Source organism: Corticium candelabrum, chromosome 13, assembly GCF_963422355.1.
Source record: "Corticium candelabrum chromosome 13, ooCorCand1.1, whole genome shotgun sequence".
Lineage (NCBI taxonomy): Eukaryota > Metazoa > Porifera > Homoscleromorpha > Homosclerophorida > Plakinidae > Corticium > Corticium candelabrum.
Genome location: NC_085097.1, coordinates 1,169,657 through 1,183,693, shown reverse-complemented (window position 1 = coordinate 1,183,693; position 14,037 = coordinate 1,169,657). Strand labels below are relative to the sequence as shown.

The 14,037-nt window shown below is 43.4% G+C and overlaps 1 protein-coding gene across 1 annotated transcript in view; it reads left to right on the top strand.

Annotated features, from left to right (window-relative positions):
* Positions 1-14,037, top strand: part of LOC134189210 (uncharacterized) — a 28,427-nt gene continuing 14,390 nt past the window's right edge. Inside the window, exons 1-7 of the mRNA XM_062657452.1 lie at positions 1-421; positions 1,057-1,412; positions 1,483-1,549; positions 2,599-2,793; positions 4,037-4,072; positions 4,135-4,332; positions 4,407-4,460. Coding sequence (XP_062513436.1) covers positions 1-421; positions 1,057-1,412; positions 1,483-1,549; positions 2,599-2,793; positions 4,037-4,072; positions 4,135-4,332; positions 4,407-4,460 — 1,327 coding nt within the window. The remainder of the gene's footprint in view (positions 422-1,056; positions 1,413-1,482; positions 1,550-2,598; positions 2,794-4,036; positions 4,073-4,134; positions 4,333-4,406; positions 4,461-14,037) is intronic.

Genomic DNA, 14,037 nt, shown 5'->3' with positions numbered 1-14,037 from the left:
ATGCCAATGTATGCCCTTGCAACAGTTCCTCTTTTGACAAAGGTTAGCACAAAAGAGACAACACAAGTTTGGTATGCTGACGACGCTGCAGCAGGTGGGAAACTTAACTTCTTAAGACAATGGTGGAATAAACTCAACACATTTGGCTCTTCCTTGGGCTACCTGCCTAATGCAAAGAAGTCATGGCTGATAGTTAAAGAAGAAAACATTGATGCAGCAAGAGCTCACTTTGAAAACACAAATATCAACATCACTACGGAAGGTAGGAAATATCTAGGAGCTGCTCTAGGAACAAAGAAATTCTGTGACACTTTTCTCAAGAACAAAGTTGAAAACTGGACTAAGGAAATTGAACGTCTCTCTGTCATCGCCAAGACACAGCCACATGCAGCTTACTCAGCTTTCACTCATGGAGTAAGCAGTAAATGGACCTATATGGCCAGGACCAACAGCAACTTAGCCCAATTTCTGCAACCACTGACTAGAGCAATCTACTCAGACTTAATTCCTGCATTAACGGGTCAATCCGCATCTGGGTAAACGATGAAAAGAATATTTGCTCTTCCAATTCGACGAGGTGGACTTGGAATCATTGATCCTTTGTCCCTACACAGAGAGTTACAGAGCCTCTTACCAAGCTCATTCTTCAGCAGCAAAATCAAATGACTGAGGAGGTTTCACAACAGCAAAGCGTATTGAAGCCAAACGTCAGAAAAATCTTGTCATCAATGTCACTGATGAGGAAATTTCTGCCAACCTCAATACAAATTTCAAACGTGCTGTTGATTTAGCCAAAGAGAAAGGTGCTTCTGTGTGGCTGACAGCTCTACCTATAGAAGAGCATTGTTTTCTTCTGACAAATCTGAGTTTCACGACACACTATGTCTACGCTATGGCTGGCGACCAGCATTTCTACCTGATTTCTGCCCTTGTGGAGACCATTTCTCAGTTGATCACTCACTCTCATGTCCTACCTGTGGATTTCCAACACTGAGGCATAATGAGACCTGAGACATTGTGGCTAACCTATTGGGTGATGTCTGTCATAATGTCCAGAAAGAACCAATTTACGGAAACTGGCTGGAGAGATACTGCCTCAGAAGAGTAACAGCACTGATGATGAGGCCAGGCTGGACATCTCCGCGTGTGGTTTCTGGGGTGGTAGATTTCAGAAAACATACTTTGATGTCAGAATCTTTAATCCTCATGCTCAGTCATATACATCATCAGCAATATCATCTCTGTACAGGAAACAAGAAAAGAAACGTAAATACGAGGCTCGAATCAGAAGAGTCGAACAAGCTTCTTTCACACCACTGATATTCTCTTGCACAGGAGGAGCAAGCAATTTAACATCAACAATCCTGAAACGACTGTCATCTCTCGTCTCAGAAAGCAGGAAATGGCCTACAGTACAACACTGTGCTGGGTCAGATGTCGTCTAAGCTTCGCATTACTTCGATCTGCAGTTATGTGTATCAGAGGTGCAGATCCAAAGCAAAGCGCCCAATTACTAACAACAGTATTCTCTTGGCTTCTGCTGAGAGTGGTTTGTCTTACTGTTAATTAAATATATCATGTCTCTGGGCATGCAGAATGTCGCTACCTAGTTGTTGTGTTTGCCTTACAGTCGTAGTAGTAAACTTTGTGGACACATTAGCTTATGTATATTTTATTCATAGTATATGTACGTAGTACTTTTATTCGAATACGCTATGTCTCTCAGTAGTAGTGGTAGTGGTGGTAGTGGTGGTAGTATATTTCAACGTCAGCAGACATACGTACAATGTAGGAAGACCACATAAGTAAAAGTCTGAAAGACTGACTTACGAGAGTGTCATAGTAGTGCCTTGCAGTTATATTTTAGAATTAAATATGTCTTTAATGTAATTGTTTTTCGTATGTTGCGTACGGTACCTTGCTTATTTATTTATCTTGTGTGATAGAGTTTGATTTTCAAATACACCATTCCTCACTACTAGTAGTGGTAGTAGTAGTAGTAGTCTGCACATAAACTCACTCACGTCATTTATCCACGACTCACCTGCCATTTCTTTTTGGTTCAACCACGCTTCCGGCTCGCCCGGCAGCTGTAACCGCAGCATCATGGCTTGATACTGAACGTACGTCTTCCATCGTCTTATGCCTTTAGCACGATTTACTGTCTCGATTAGCTTCAAATGGCTTTTGAAAACTAACCAGTTTGCTGGCGTCACGTCTTCTCCAAATATCCGCGCTATTTTCACCTCTCTCCCTCTACCGGCATCTCTAACAGGGTCGCCGCTATACTTGCGCCGTATCTCTGTCTTTTTTCCGCAACATGTACTCACACGAAAGGAAACACAACCAATTCCGAGCACATTGCAAGACTGAACTATAGTTATTTACAAGTGCACACTTATGTATAGGTACTTCTACGCATGCGCATCCCTCATCACGTACTAGTTGGTCTAAAACAGCTTTCCTACTGCTTCACTGATCATGAAATTCATATAAGTGGTTGTGTAGCTGTAAAGGCTAAACATGCATGCTTGTACAGTGATAGGTGGTGTTAGAAAAAGCTGAAAATAGTATTTTTAATTAAGTCGCTTTTTACAGGCTTGGAAGCAGAGAGAGTGACAACTGGACATGTAGAACAGTCATCAGAGACTATTACGGGAGGACAGATCAAAGCTGGAATTGAAACTGTCAATGAACTAGAAGTCATGGTTGAAGAAGAGACAGTAATTGAAAAAGCTACAACTGAAGGAGAGGCCGTTAATGTCTCAAATATGCAAGACGACAAGCACAAAAGTAAGTGTACAGTTTTAGGTGATTTCTAGTTTTCACTATATGTAATTGGGAGAGTTTGTGTAAGCTCGATTTTTATGAATTTACACGCACTCAAAAAAACTCGCGTTCATCTACTTGACAGCGCTGCATGTGGTCATATGGTTAGGTATATCATAACAAATTGGAATGAATGGAGGATGATCTCACAAGACGTAATCAGCATAACAAGAAGCTTTACCTCTGTGCTGAATTACATTTGGTTGTGTGTGTGGGTGTTCAGTAAAAACCATGACTTCCTTGATCAGGTTCTTACAGTGCTAAGTGATGTTTGTAAACATCTTAAAAGGGAATTCTCAGTAATTAGGTTTAGATGCAGATCTTGTAACAACTGAAAATATAGAAAAGTGATTAGATTAATTAAGGAGAAGCTAAACGGTGTCTAGAAATTGAAACCTCAAATATGATCATAATAGCATAGAGCTTATACTGAAAGGGAATCTGACGATGAAAGAGATGCCTTTCTTACAGCAAATCTACAAATTGAAAAGAAACAAGGTGACTGTCAAAGTTTAGGTGACTGACGATTGGTTATCCGTATTGATTGAGATTCTCGTAATATTTTTTGCTTTCATTACCTCGACTATATCTGAAGACAACAACAGCAGGTTGATGGAAAGGGAGACGTCAAGTACGTAAGCGCATGCATCTAGACCTAGTTTGTAGATATCTCCAGGCACGCATGCGCTAGGGATGCAGTACTTTGGACAGACCAATCAACCAACCAACAGACGAACGGAAGAACGGACAAACGGACTGACAACTGGCATGTTCTCATTGTGATCGTTGATGTTAATTAGCGTGCCAGTTAAGTGTCTGATGTCATGTATGTGCATGCTATCAAGAGATGTCGAAAACCTGCACTCCAGGCAACGTTGCCAGCTCTTCTCACTGGCTTTTTATATTCAAGATGGATAGCGGCTAAGGGTTTAGTACTTTTAATAGCGATTTTTCATTGTTTAAGTAGAGTTTGTTCTATGGTCTGGATTTCCATAATTAGTTAATTAAGCAGACAAACGGAATATGTTACACGTAATTTGTGTAGAAATGAGTGGTAAAATTTATTTTATTTTAGATGGCTTAGAAGACTTGCATATTACTCTATACGCACACTCAGATGCAAAGTACACATATACACCTAGTTTATATTGATTGATTGTTTGTTCTGGTTTTGTTCGGTATTGAATTACGTTTGGCTGTGTTACAGTGAAGGTCATGTTGTCAGAATCATGCTCTAACACTGGTAATTAACGTTTGTAGACAGCTAAAGATTACATTGTCAAATGTATGCATAATTGTTTCCAGTCTTAGGAGCAGAACTTCTGGCAACCGAACAAGTGAAACAGACCGCAGTTGAAGGAGCGGCTGAAGTGAGCGTAGAAATTAAAGCTGCTGGTGAAATTATGAACGGACTACATGAAGAGGTTAGAATTGAAGAAAACTCTACAACTGAAGAAGAGGACTTTGTTGCAGCAAATATACAAAACAACAAGAAGATTGACTGTACGTTTTAAGTGGTTTACGGTTGCAATTGTACAATTATGGAAAGTCTGTAAATTCTCTGCTCTATGTTTTAGCTCTTGAATCATTTGAAAGCAACAGCAGCGATACGAGAGAAACAGAGACTTCAAGTAATTGAGCACATTTAGTTGTAATTATTGCGTATAGAGTTTATGTTACCTGCTTGATTTTCATGAACAGGCATAACAGTTAAACAGATAAACAGACAGACAAGGTTTAGATGCTAAACGGTTTTATATAAATTGCTCGCCCAGTTGCACTTTTTTTACAAACACATCGTAAGATTGGACATATCGTATTGTGAAGTGGTTTGGTGAGGATTGGTGCTCCGTAGTAACAGGAATTGAGGTAGAAACCGTGCAGTGGTTGACTGTAAATTGATTACTGCCTAGTAGATTTCAAGACTTACTTATTCTCGACTATGTGCGGGTAGTTAGTTTTCAACTGTTCTGCGCGTTTTCTGTAGGCAGTGTTGGTGAGGGTACTATATTGAAGTGGATGCGTATTTTGTAGAGTATTAATTAATGTGCCAGGTTTTATATACCGAAAAAGGTTTTGCAGTAGTACCTCAGTGTTCTTCTGTAGATAGAAGCAACTGCAAACACACGCACGCGCGCGCTACCTTGCAATACAATAATATCAGTGGAGGATTATCTACCAGGTGGTATTGTTGCTCTTGGCCGACAACAGCCATTGGTATATCGACGTTTTGAATACCTTGTTGAAACAATACCATGCCTCTTATCACAGATCTATACGACTAACGCCAGCAAAAGCCAGAAAAACCGAACCCCTCGTTTGGAATTCTTTATATGGAAAAGTCGTATCCGTAAAACATGCAAATTTCACATTCGGTGATCTTTTTCGAATTGCTAAAAAGAAGACGACCTTTGAAAAGGGATACACACTCAATTGGACCGAAGAAGTATTCGAGATCGTTGAAATACAGAACACCAACCCGGTAACGTATGAGATCAAAGACTGGAACGAAGAGGTCATAGAGGGTTCCTTCTACGAGCCGCTGTTACAAAAGAAGTCCCAAAACGTGTTTTACATCCAGAAGGTGATACGAAAAAGGGGCAACGAGCGATGGTCAAATGGAAAAGATATCCCAATGCGTTCAACTGTTGGGTGTCTGTAAACGACTTGTTCACCCTTGGATAAGATCTTCGATAGAGTTGTATAGTTGCTCGTAGCGGTTGGTGCACATCGTTGGACTTGCTCTTTGAGCCCCCATTCGCGTAGATATCTGGGATAGAAGACAATCAAATTTGATGAGTTTTCTTTAGTGGAGCCTATACCCTAGTGTCTTCTTCTATCGAATTCTCATCGCGGCCGTCCTCTTCTCATCCTCGGCAAGTTCGAAGTGTTCCAACTGTTTCTTGAGATTGTATTTGATATTTTATTTGGGGAGTTCTACGTAGAGAGCGTTTGACCCAACTCTCGGGCGTTCTACGTCGTAGATGCTCTATCCAACGCATTCCTATTCCCATTCGTACTTTTTTTGGGATTTTGCACCACACTCACTCTTTAGGTATAGGATCGATCCATTCCAATTTTATCGGTGGTGGGGAGCGCGATACCAAGACTCGTCGTGGTAGTGGACGGTGGTTCTACAATGAGGACACTAGATAACCTCTCGAGGTTCGCAGCAAGTGCCAATTCCGTACCAATCGTCTACTTTGCACGCACACGACATTCTATATTTATAAGTTTTATTTCTGTAATAGGAGCAACATATTTATATAGCCGTTTGAATAGCTCTAGAGCAACTTGAAATCTCTTGCATTTGTACGACGAAAGTGATATCAGTTCGGCGGTGTCGCTCTATAGTGCATTGACCGTTTTGAATCCACCCGCTAAGGGCCTCGTGTACCTGTTACAACTACACGACCAGGAGCATATTGGGTGTACGGCACTCGAATACGCATTGCGCGTTCTGACATCGAAGATGGTGCAATACCTCTTAGAACTATGCGAGCATGATAAAATCGATGATGAGGCTCTCGACTCGACATTTCGTTTCTGAGACCTCTACACAGTGATATGAATGTGGCATCCAAGCAAGAAGAGGAGATCAAAGAGGATCCGTACGACGAACTTTGGTGTATGCCGGGGAAGACATCTTTCATCGACGACTCTAGCAAGAGAGTTAGAAGTGTTTGTGATAGATCTGCTCGATCTGAATAGATAACGGCCCAGATGTAGCACAATTGCACAATGTCTTCGGGATGTCCCTCCTCGGAACATGTTACCATATATATAAGGTAATCATTAGCGAGAATTTCTATTGGTGGTTTACTAAGAAATTGACTGCCCAAAAATGTTGTCAAATTTTATTTTAGCGGTCGAGCATTGTTGTATGATAACTGATATGTCTTACCATAAAAGGTAGATTCACGGCCTTCTGCTGTGGCAATGCCATAGCCAGGTCGACTTTGTGGACGCCCCAATCACGACACAGGCGAACTATGGATTCGCGACTATCACTCGCGGCCCATATTTATCCTTGTCGACGTTACTTGCTCCCATTCGTGACATAGTCGCACTGCATTTTTACGACCGCCGTGTGCTGCCCAGGGCATGGGTAGGTCAGAATCAGTAACACTCCAATTACGACACAGGCTCATGACCTTTTCATGACCGCCACTTATGGCCCATGATATAACCGAGTTGAGATCGGAGACTTCCAATTCTCGACATAAACGGACGACTTTCTCGTGACAGCATTTTACAGCCCATGCCATGACTTCTTCGAGATCGACTTTGTCATAGATGTAACACAATCACACGACGTGCGCATGATCGCCGCATATGAAGTCATGTTTTATGGTCTCTTGAACAAGGGTTGTGCCGAGTTGTCGAGCTAGATGTACCAATTGGCATGTATGGCCGCAAGTGGCAGCCGTAGTTATGACTTTATTAGGAGAAACTGTATACTATCCTGTAATGAAATCACTTCTATTGCAATGCATTCGAACACCCAACCAATATAGACTGCTGCACTTTTAGTGTACGCACAGGAAATTTGGCAAAAGCTGAAACGTGACAACGCACCGCTTGAGCAGCAGCAACAATTCGTAGAGATATCGCCATTGTATATACTGTAGATCACATTTGTCTAATAGTGCGCACCTCTTAGAGCCTCTGTAGATTTTGAAATGTCCTAATGATATCGTTTGCGTTTCTCTTGCGCATTTCTCAGCTTCTGGTGCAATTGATATCGCTGAGTCTCTTTGCAAGACGTATGCGACAATGCTCGAACACATGTTGCATCAGCCTTTAATAATGTCGGGACGAATCTCCTCGGTCTAGAGTTTGAAGACCTCCGAGTCACATTACTACTCCAAAGTTGCCAAAATTTGTTGAAACACTCGATCATTTGCTTTTTGTATGTATGACATTGAAGCGGGCCAGGAGCTATATTGCCAATGACATCTTTGTAGATCGCGACAGGTCTTTTCACCATCTCGATATATCTGTCGGTGATATGGATGTTCTCGGCCTCTATTTGTATATTTTGTCTGTGGTGAGGTGTGCTCGTTTACAAAGACTGACATACGGGCATCTAACTACACGAGATGTCCCATAGGCAAAACCTGTCTTTGACCTCTCTGGCCATTCGCTGGGCGATCGTCTTACCGATATCGATGTTTTTACCGTAGATCGACAACCAGCAGTGCCATATAGCAACATCAGCAGGGCTGAAATGTCTCAGTGGACCGACAATGTTCTTCTGACTCAATTCCATATCTTTGATGGTCAAAACTTGAAGCCCGTTATCCAATTTGGGTACATACCTATGATAGAATAGCAGTGGATACCCTAGGATGCTCGCGGGGATACAACATCAAATCATTTTATGTTTAGTCGCGTAAACAACCACCCGGTTAATGCCTCGGACGAGAGGTAGCGAGTCACCAAATACCTGCATAGTTATCGCAGCAAATTCAGCCACAGCTGGCATATTGCGCACAATTCAGTGGCTATATACTGGAGATGCTATTTGTCTACTAGGGCGCCACTTTGAACATAAGGGCACCCATAGGTCGGTGCAACAGAATGTGTTGCTCGAGATCTAGTAGTGTATTGGCGTCAGAAAGAAACCACCTGACGCTCCCCCATATTTTCGCAGACTTGAGGAGACTGAGTAGCCCCGAAAGAAGTGCGAAGACCCGAAGAGGATTCAAAAATATGGGGGAGAGGCAGGTGGTAACATTTTGACGCCAGACACTCTACTCGTAAGTTTTCATTGAGCTCTGGACAATGTATCAGCCAATACAATTCGGCCCTTCCGGTGTTTGATATCTAGATGGTATCGTCGCAAGCGCATTAACATTATTTGTAGCCTTTAGGGGCCAGGTGTATTACCATTGGTTTGTGATTGGTATGGACCATTACTTTCGTGCGGTTTTCTCAATTTGAGCGTATTCTCCTTCAGTTTTGGACAGCGCTCTGCAAAATTGTTGTATTATTTGTCATTGTAGGTATAGTATCTGTCGTTGTAGGTGTACTATCTGTTGTAGGTGCACTCTCCTTTGCGATCCATAGCTCCATACCATTGTAGTATTGATAGATACTACGAGCTAGAGTATAGTCTCCCACTTTCATGTCTTTTCTACTTCAACACATATAGGTATCTACATATATGTATATGCTGGTGTGCTGGTGTTTCTGCTAGTATGCCTCTGCTTGGTAGAGCGATGAGACAGATTCAAGATATTTGCCATACACACTGTACCAAACTCGCTTTTGGATATGCATTCTTTGTCTTCTAGTGTTCGAACAATGGCCACTAGCTCTTTGTCTTTTCTGTAAAGCAAATATCGCTAGTATTGCTAACACATATTCGCCCCAATCTACCAATGGTTTTGTCTACAGGCTCGCAGTATCTACCATCACCGGCAATCTTGATCGACAAAGTCTTGCAGCATTGTGCTACCCTCCCAATTCTTTGCCTATACAACAGTGCATCGACTCTGTTTCTAGCTTGTAGAGACGCAGTGGGATTTCCACTTGTAGATTTTTTACCAAGCTTTTGTATATGCTATCCAACCCTTTGTAGAGCATTGTCGAGACTAGCTATATCTAGACCTATTAGACTATGCGGGGGTAGATAGCCTTAGTTTTCTATAGCCGATATATCGACTCCTGTGTCTAGCATGTCTTGCAGACTAGGGATTGGTTCTGGACGTGCCGCCGGTATCTCCTCGTCGGCCACCATTTGTTTAGAGGACTTAGGGATAGGTATTGGACGTCTACTGTACACAGGCATCTCGTCGTCAGACACAGTTTGTGTATTTTCTGTAGAGGACCTAGGATAGGTATGGGACGTCCCCCAACATCCCATCGTCGCCCGCTACTTGTGTATTTGCTACTATCGCGTCTCCAGAATACGTTTTCAAGTTACACTTTCCGAAATAGAAGTAGGCTATATACACGACTACATATTTTGTAGCTTGCAGGCCTGCCCTGTCTCTGCTTGTAGGGCGAACAGACTTTTTTCTATATTTTGTGGTCTGCCTATTGTGTGTTGGTGTGTCTCTGCCAGTCTGCCTCTGCTAGTGTGCCTCTGCTTGTAGGGCAGACACTTCTCTATATTTTGTTGTTTGTCCGATCCAAATAAATTCTATCAAATTTAATCTACCCTTGTATATAGTCATGTGTAAATGAAATTCCTCGATAGCAAGATATGTGTTTTTGTTGACCAACTTAGTTCTCACCGCCAGCGCTCGGAGGAATGGTCTCGACTGCGACGACATACTGTGCGAGGATCCGAAATGGCTGCTCTACTGGGTTAGAATTTCTGTGGCTCTTTTCGACAATTGCTTTGAGGCAAGAGCGGTGTCAAACCGAGACCTCCCGTGGGCATCGCTTGTTGGTGAAGAACGGTCTTCGAACTCGTGTCGGAGCGATTGGTCGAAATAGATTGTGCAACCGTGTGTATGGGTAGGAAGATCTGTGTTCGAGCGGGGAATGTTGGCTATAGCCCCGACGGGTACTGTGTCGTATCGTCGACGAAATGTGGCAAAGGTAGACGCATTTATACGACACAGGAGGACCCACCATCCTAGACTTTCCGAGATATTGTCATGCTCGAATACAAGGCTTTATATCGAAGACACCCCAAGGGGTGTATCCCTCGATACTGCAAAACACCAAACCTAGATAAGATTATCTCTCCCCCATTGCGAACTTGGGTCTGTATGTGGAAGTCGTCTATCGTCTGTGCACTCTGGACTAACTCGGCCCGACACCGTACTACAGTACGACCTACCACGGAGATGCGAACCACGGTTGGGCCTCCCCAGTAGCCTGGAGTCTATGGTGGTGGTAGGAGATTTTCCAGACTTGGCACCTGTGGAGTTTGGAGATGTCGCAGACAATGTGTTCTACACCACCATGGAATGTACCGTCCGTGGTTTTTGCAACGTCAAGTATCTGGAGCCTTGGTTTGGCCACGGTATAGGAAACGCGACGCCTCTCAGGGAGGCTCTCGCCGCCATAGATTGTGGCAAATCCATGGCGGGATACATTACTTGGAAGACTATGGAACTACATTATTTACCTACCAAACGCAAACAACGTTTTCTCCAAGAGTGCAAACCGAAGATCGAAAACCAATGGGAGACGGTTGGTGCGATTCAAGAAGCTGCTAATCCACGTCTGGAATGGTACATGTTTGTCCACAAGGATGGGTACACTTGCGGAGATGTGTATGGACATATCCCGTAAACGCGTTGGTAGTATGCACATCCAAAAACATTTTTGGTCGGGTAGCTGTCTGTATACCTGTTTGAATTCTTTTATGGTTTCTGTTTGTATACCGTTCTGTATCTACCTCGTTTTTTTGCGTCTATGTAGGACTGTTTTAGCGTCTTTTGACTACATCCACTGTAGTGTTTTGTATTTCTGCTTGTGTTTCTGTGTTCGTCTAATTTTATTTTCCGTATATCTGTCTTGTCGACCACATCCCCCTCTTTTGTATCTATGTCGGCTTGTCGATGTTGGTCTGTCTCCGCAACAGTGCGACATCCTCTGTGGGTATTTGTCTGTGTGGATGGGGTCTAGGAGATTTGTGGTCGCCTACGGTGCTGTGTGGAGCAAGTACACGTGGTGGTATTTTCCAGCAACGTAGCATCGTATCTCTAGCTCTATAGAGCTCTGAATTGGGGTGGATCTTCTTATATCTTGTTTTCTACGCATCTGTTGGATTTGTAGAGACCCCCTCAAATTTTGAAAACATACTTCCAACAACCAAATTGTTTGCATCTATGGTAGGCTTCGATACGAAACTTAGTGTTGGTGGGGAGTGCATCGAGGTCGGAAGAATACCCGATTCTAGAATCTGGCAGAAGTCACATCTGTTTTCTGCGGTCGCTCTCCATGTTTCTTTCGTCGTCCACCTCCTCCTCGGTTTTCTCGTCGTCTGTAGAGGCATACGCTTAGTCGTCTGTAGGTTCGAGTGCAACGCGCATAGCTTTGTGTCGGGTTTTGGTTGCCCCTATATGTAGGATGCACAATACCATGGGCTGCTCGAGCAAGGATAAATCGCTCTGTATTTGTTCTTCGACGAACTCTGAAGGAATACAGACATCTTTCAATCTCGAGAGCAAAGTTTTAGGTGCCGCGATATATGTATTAGCCATATACTTCTACATGGAACTCGCTGTTGGGAGGTAGGGTCTCTAGCTTGCCACAGTCCTTGATATTGGGTGCTTGGAGGATTCGCATTCTCTGTCCGACTGCAGCTTCTACGATGTCTAGTTGGAAGGTGTTTCCTCTATGGTGTTCTCTGTAGGAACTTCTATGGGTAGAGGTTCGAGTCGGACGCGCATGGTTTTGTGTCGGGATTTTGTCGCTCCAATGTGTAGGGTGCACAACACCATGGGCTGCTCAAGCAAGGATGGATCGCTCTGTAGCTGTTGTTCGACAAACTTGTTGGAAGAATACAGGCATACTTCGATCTCGAGGGCAAACGTTTGGCACCACGATATGTGTATTAGCCATAGGCTTCTACGCAAAACTTGCTGTTGAGGTAGGGTCTCCAGCTTGCCACAGTTCTTGCTCTTGGGGGGGGGGGTGGAATCATTTGCATGTTTTGTTCGACTGGAGCTTTTGCAATGTATTTGGGAGGTGGGTTCCTCTGTTGGTGCCTCTGTCCCATTCTTTGGTGAGGAAATAACCGTGGCTGTATTTCTTCTCTAGAAGAACTAGAAATAGGTATTGCACATCCCACTGGCGTATTTGCTACTCTAGAGGACCTAGGTATTTTACGCTCCCAACATTCCATCTTCGGCCCCTACTTGAGTATTTGCTACCGCTTTTCCAGAAATTTTCAATTTGCACTCTTCGAAATAGAAGTAGGCTATATGCAAGGTTACATAGTTGTAGTCTGTAGGACTGCCGTGTCTCTTGTTTGTATAGCGAACACACTTTTTCAATATTTTGTTGTCTGTCTATGCCCGTGTGTTGGTGTGTCTCTGCTAGTGTGTCCCTGCTATTATGGCTCTACCGAGATGCAAACGCGCGTGCGCGAGATTTGCCGGTATTTGGCGCGCAGAAAATATAGAAAACTCCCCCAAATATACTCGCTGCCGGTATTTGCGGAAAAAAGCCGTCTTGTATTGCAGAGATTCAAAAAAACACCCTACCAGCCTTTTTTAGACGCAATGCAAAGGCGCGTGTACGAAAAGTGGTCCGAATGTGCATTGAAAACGGTATTGTAAACCCCCAAAATATATTCGCTGCCGGTATTTGCCGAAGGAAGAATTGCCGTTTTGTATTGCAGAGATCCAGCAAAAGACCTCCACCACCCTTCTGTAGACATGATGAAAACGGTCTTGTACGAGCCGAAAAGATAGGAAACTTGCCGAAATAAAGAAAAGTCGCCGAAAATAAAAAAGTCGCCGAAATATATGCTCGCCCAAGCAAGAGAGGGGAGGTTTTCTGGAGCTCTGCAATATAAACGGCTGTTTATCAACTACGTTTATTTGCATGCAATCCCAAGCGAAAGAGAGGGGCGTTTTATAGATCTCCGCAATACAAATAGCTATTTTTCAAAACTGTATTTGAGAACTCCTACCTCCATTATTCGTGTCCACCCCAGTCTATGAAAAAGTACTCATTTATGCTCTGGAGTCGAGAGAAGCAGTTGCGTCTAAGTTTCTTGGTTAAATACTGCCATAACGCGCCATCATTGTGACTTGAACCTGCCACCCTGCAAGGTCCACGATGTTTCTTTTATTTTTCAAATGCATTGTCTAACCAATTGACCTACAGCACCACAAACTCACACGCGCATGCACACACACACACGCGCGTGCACACGCACGCACACACAATGACGCACACACACACACACACACACACACACACACACACACACACACACACACACACACACACACACACACACACACACACACACACACAATGACGCGCACACACACACACACACACACACACACACACACACACACACACACACACACACACACACACACACACACACACACACACACACACACACACACACACACACACAAACAAACACACACACACACACACAAACAAACAAACACACACACACACACACACTACATCGCTACAGCTCAATGAAATGGTGTTAGTAATCTTAATGCAGCACAAGAAGTTAGTTTCTTACTATTTACAGAATGGCATTTG